Here is a 4,033-nt window from a genome sequence, read left to right as displayed (position 1 = left end):
AGGATTTGACGCAATATTTTGAGAAGCGGCGGCAGAACCAAGAGAGAGGGATGAAACGGGTTATGGAGAGACAGATGAAACATCAGGTCGATCCAAGCCCGGGGCCGGGGGTTCCCTCCGTCGAGGTGCCGCTGTGAGATTTAGTTAGTGGCAAACTATTCGCATACTTTTTTTTTTTTGGATGGCCCCAGTTCATTGATGGTGGTTTTTGATATCCCGCGATGTTTTGCGATAGCTATTGGTGGCTTTCCGTTCCTTTTTCTTAACCTTAGAGGAATTGCTTTTATAGTGGTTTTTGCCTTCTGCAGTATTTATTGCTGATAACCGCCGGAGCTCAAACTATTCTTCTTTATCAGCCATTTTTCCCGATGCACTGGGCGTATTTTATTCGTTTGTTTTTTATTCAGAAGATGACCAAAGTTTCCATCAGGAATTGGTGCGAGCAGTGAGCTTTGGGCACGGTAAAGGTGGGTCTGAGAAGCGGGATATAATACTTGGCAAAGCGGGGAAGAAAGCGGTGAAGCAGGCGGTGAGAAAGCGGGTGCTGTGGGAGGTAGTGGAATAATTGGTAAGGATGGTGATGCGAGTTGTTAGAGAAAAGGCATGATCGTGTTATCAAGACTGTTGGAGCCATAGAAAGGGCATTTGGTATTTAACTGAGGATGTTCGATGGCTAATGGTGAGGAACGACGAGCAACGGAATATGAAGAAGAAGTTCAAAATTTTTATATCCGGCAAACTCTAGAATCTTTTACATCGATTCTTTGCCTCATCCTTTTCTATATTTCTTACTTAAGGGGGAGCTGGTGCGGCTAGGTAGTGGTATCATACGTGTTTGCCATGTTGCGCGGACGGCAAAAGCCATAGAACCTTATAGGCTACGATAAGGGAGTGGGAGAACGGAGTACTATTGAGAATAACCAATTGTTGGAATTCTTTATCTGCAAAGCCTTTTTGTTCTCGTTGACTATTTTCTTCTTCATCTGTTTCTTCCCTCATACGGAATTAAAAATCCGGAGTTGTTGTCCTGTATATACATAGAAGCTGTCGGAGGGGGGGAATAGGTTAATGGCCCTCCCTATATATCACATGACGCCGTAGCCTCAGGGTTGTAATGGGGTAACTAACTACGGTTATAATTGTTGCAACTCTTGTGGCTTTGCACGATACGTTTGGAAATGGCCCTACTGTCCTTGGAGGTAGGATCTACGGATAGAGTTTGTCCAAGCGATGGCTTGTCGATGGGCACACTAGTCTTGGAAAAGATTTATAACCCCCACCAGCACTTGACTATTCATATAAACTTAGTCTACAGAGTACAAACGTTAACGAACAATCAATACACAATACTATTAGTTTCTATAACGCTTCAACAACGAATCTTTCAACCTCCTACCAATAATCAATCAGTAATGTGAATCTAGTTCTGGGAAAATGGAAGGAACATACCCCTTTATGATAGTTTGGTTGCACCAACCTTTTTGTTCTTCAGAACATCATTGACCATAATCTCAACCTCCTACCAATAACCAATTAGTATTGTGAACCCAGTTCAAAATATCTAGAAGGAACATACGTCAAGACCATTGGTTGAGACTCTTGTCATGCAAGTACCAAAGTGAGTAGATATCTCGTTTACTTGGTACAAGCTTTCATGGTCATGGACAAAGTTAACCGACAAACCCGGGCGTCCGAATATTCCGGTTCGTGCAACGCGGTGAAGATAGGCGACTGGGTCGGGCCGGCGGTTCTGGTCAAGAGGTAGGTCGTAATTGACCACCATCGAGACCGTTTCCAAATCGATTCCGCGGGCGAAAGCATCGGTGGTAATGAGGACTTTGGCTTTCCCGGAACGGAAAGCATGGACCGCCTTGTCGTGGTCTGGCCCTTCTTGTGCGCTGTGGAGTGTGGCAACTTTGTGCCCATCCAGTTCCATTCGCCTCTGAATCTCAGAGGCCGTTTCGCGCTTCTGGTCCACGGATCAGTTTTCACACCTAAGAAATGTAACGATCATGGGTTCCATTACCTTGGAAAAAATAATTGACGACCCAACTGTCAAAACATGATAGAGATCCAGCAACACCCTATATTTGTCCTCTTCGCTCCGACAGTACATACAGAGTTGCTTAATCCCGGCCAGGGAAGGCTGTGTGTTCTTTGAGGTAATCCGATTCGCATTGGGGGCGAATCGGTACATGTATTTAAAAACCCGATCGGAACAGGTTGCGGAGAATAGGGCGATCTGGGTGGTGGAGGGTATATTTCTGGATACCGAAGATATTAGGGCTTGATCACCAACAAGTGGTTATAATCTATAAAAGGTGGGATCAAACCTTTTCACACGGAGACACTGTTCGCCTAGTCCTTGAAGATCAAGCATATTATCCACTTCGTCGAGCATAAAAACCTTAAGAAGTTCTACAGCTAATTGCTTTCGCTGAATCAAGTCTAGAACCGTGCTAGGTGTTCCGACGACAATATGTGCATCAATCTTCTCACCACGTTTGACCAAATTCGGGATAGCGAACTGGGCTTTGACGTTGGTGAATTGACCCATGGTTTGAACAACTCTTTGGATCCGTTTGGCCAGTTCCCGAGTTGGAGCCAAACATAGAGCTTCGACATTGCTCACGGACATGTCAATACGAGTCAACATTGTCAAAACTAAGGCCGCGGTTTCCCCAGTCCCAGATTGTGATTGACCAATCATATTTCTGGCGGGTTTGATAAGAGGAGCGGAAGTGCTCGCTCTTGGATCATGGACGGCTTCTTAAAGTTCATGAAATAAATGCCCTCAAGAAGATCCTTGGAACTGTAATAAAATAACGCAAGTTGTCAGCACCGTGCGGGAATTTAAATAGGACAAGTAGCTCGGAGCAAGAAAACACGAATAAATTCCAAAGTGCAATCACCCCGTCAAATAATTCGGGGGTAGTGATGGACACAATCATGCTTGATCATAAAATTTGGGTCCATGCTCGAGTATGAATGGGCTCGATCACACAAATTTTATGATCGAGCATGATCGTGTCCATCTCTATTCGGGGGTGGAACATGTTTATACTTGCAGTCCAAGATCTTCAAATCTCTTGACGGAATAGAAAGGACTATATAGATCCCCTTGTAGGTCGTCAAACCTCACGGCAACCTCGTATTTGGGCTCATCGACATCCGAGACCCCCATTGTAAGGGTGGTATGGAGGGAGATCTTTTATGGGTAGAAATCCCAGTACCAACCGGGCCTTTGGATTTCTTTCCCATGCGGGGCTTGCGAGAAACCGGGTATTCCTTCATGGTTGATAAGGTTAAGAAACCAAATCACCGGTCTAACGTAGGAAAGAGGGAAGACTCAAAAAGTTAAGTGTGGAGTTATGAACGAGAGTAAGTGCTGAGATGAATAAAGATATCGGAATATTGAATTAATCCGATTGGCTTTAGGTTCGGTGAAGGTTGAAGCAAACAAACCTTGGGAGAATGTTGTAGCAAACAAACTTCGAGGCTCGGTGGTGGTGGAAGCAAACGAACATGATGGAATGGCACATTAAATAGGCCTATCCTGGCTTGGCTCCACGAGGTTGGTCATTAATATTTTGAGGGAGCGAACTCACGATTGGTCTGTAATCACGCATCGCTATTGCCAATTGAGTGTTGACTTAGCCGAATTTGGGGATCGATAATGTTGCCTCATCATTGTGACATAGTCTCCACGAGCAACGGTTGGGATCTTGCCTTTGGCAATTACTCCACCTCATGATAGGTATCGCGAGTGAACCCAGTACTTACCGTCCAATACCGGCTATGAAATGTGCGGCCTCAAAACCTCTGTTGCTAGAATGGTAACCCCCATAGAGCGTCAGTGTGTGATCGTATTCAGTATTCGTTAGCCGGGTAACCCCCATTCCTCTAAAATCATTTTTGTACAAGGGGGTGGAAGGAAGTAGTGCAACACAATTGCAATGGCATCCCCCACGATCGCATCTGCACTGCCAACACCCTTATTGTGATATCACCTCTATCCTTCACAGCCCTCCAA

The 4,033-nt window shown here is 45.1% G+C and overlaps 1 protein-coding gene; it reads right to left on the bottom strand.

Annotated features, from left to right (window-relative positions):
• Nucleotides 1-1,552: 1,552 nt before the first annotated feature.
• On the bottom strand, nt 1,553-3,599 carry GSTUM_00009383001 (uncharacterized protein; the record flags this gene model as incomplete). XM_002840668.2 has 6 exons in its annotated part: nt 3,065-3,599; nt 2,765-2,805; nt 2,334-2,714; nt 2,027-2,264; nt 1,598-1,969; nt 1,553-1,561 (listed from the first exon to the last, which is right to left on the bottom strand). Exons 1-6 carry the CDS (start codon nt 3,182-3,184, stop codon nt 1,553-1,555), a joined length of 1,161 nt encoding a protein of 386 aa, XP_002840714.1. The 5' UTR covers nt 3,185-3,599.
• Between the last annotated feature and the right edge of the window lie 434 nt (nt 3,600-4,033).

Source organism: Tuber melanosporum (assembly GCF_000151645.1).
Source record: "Tuber melanosporum whole genome shotgun sequence assembly, scaffold_56, strain Mel28".
NCBI lineage: Eukaryota > Fungi > Ascomycota > Pezizomycetes > Pezizales > Tuberaceae > Tuber > Tuber melanosporum.
The sequence above is the reverse complement of the archived record's forward strand: the minus strand, read 5'-3'. Positions and strand labels throughout refer to the sequence as shown.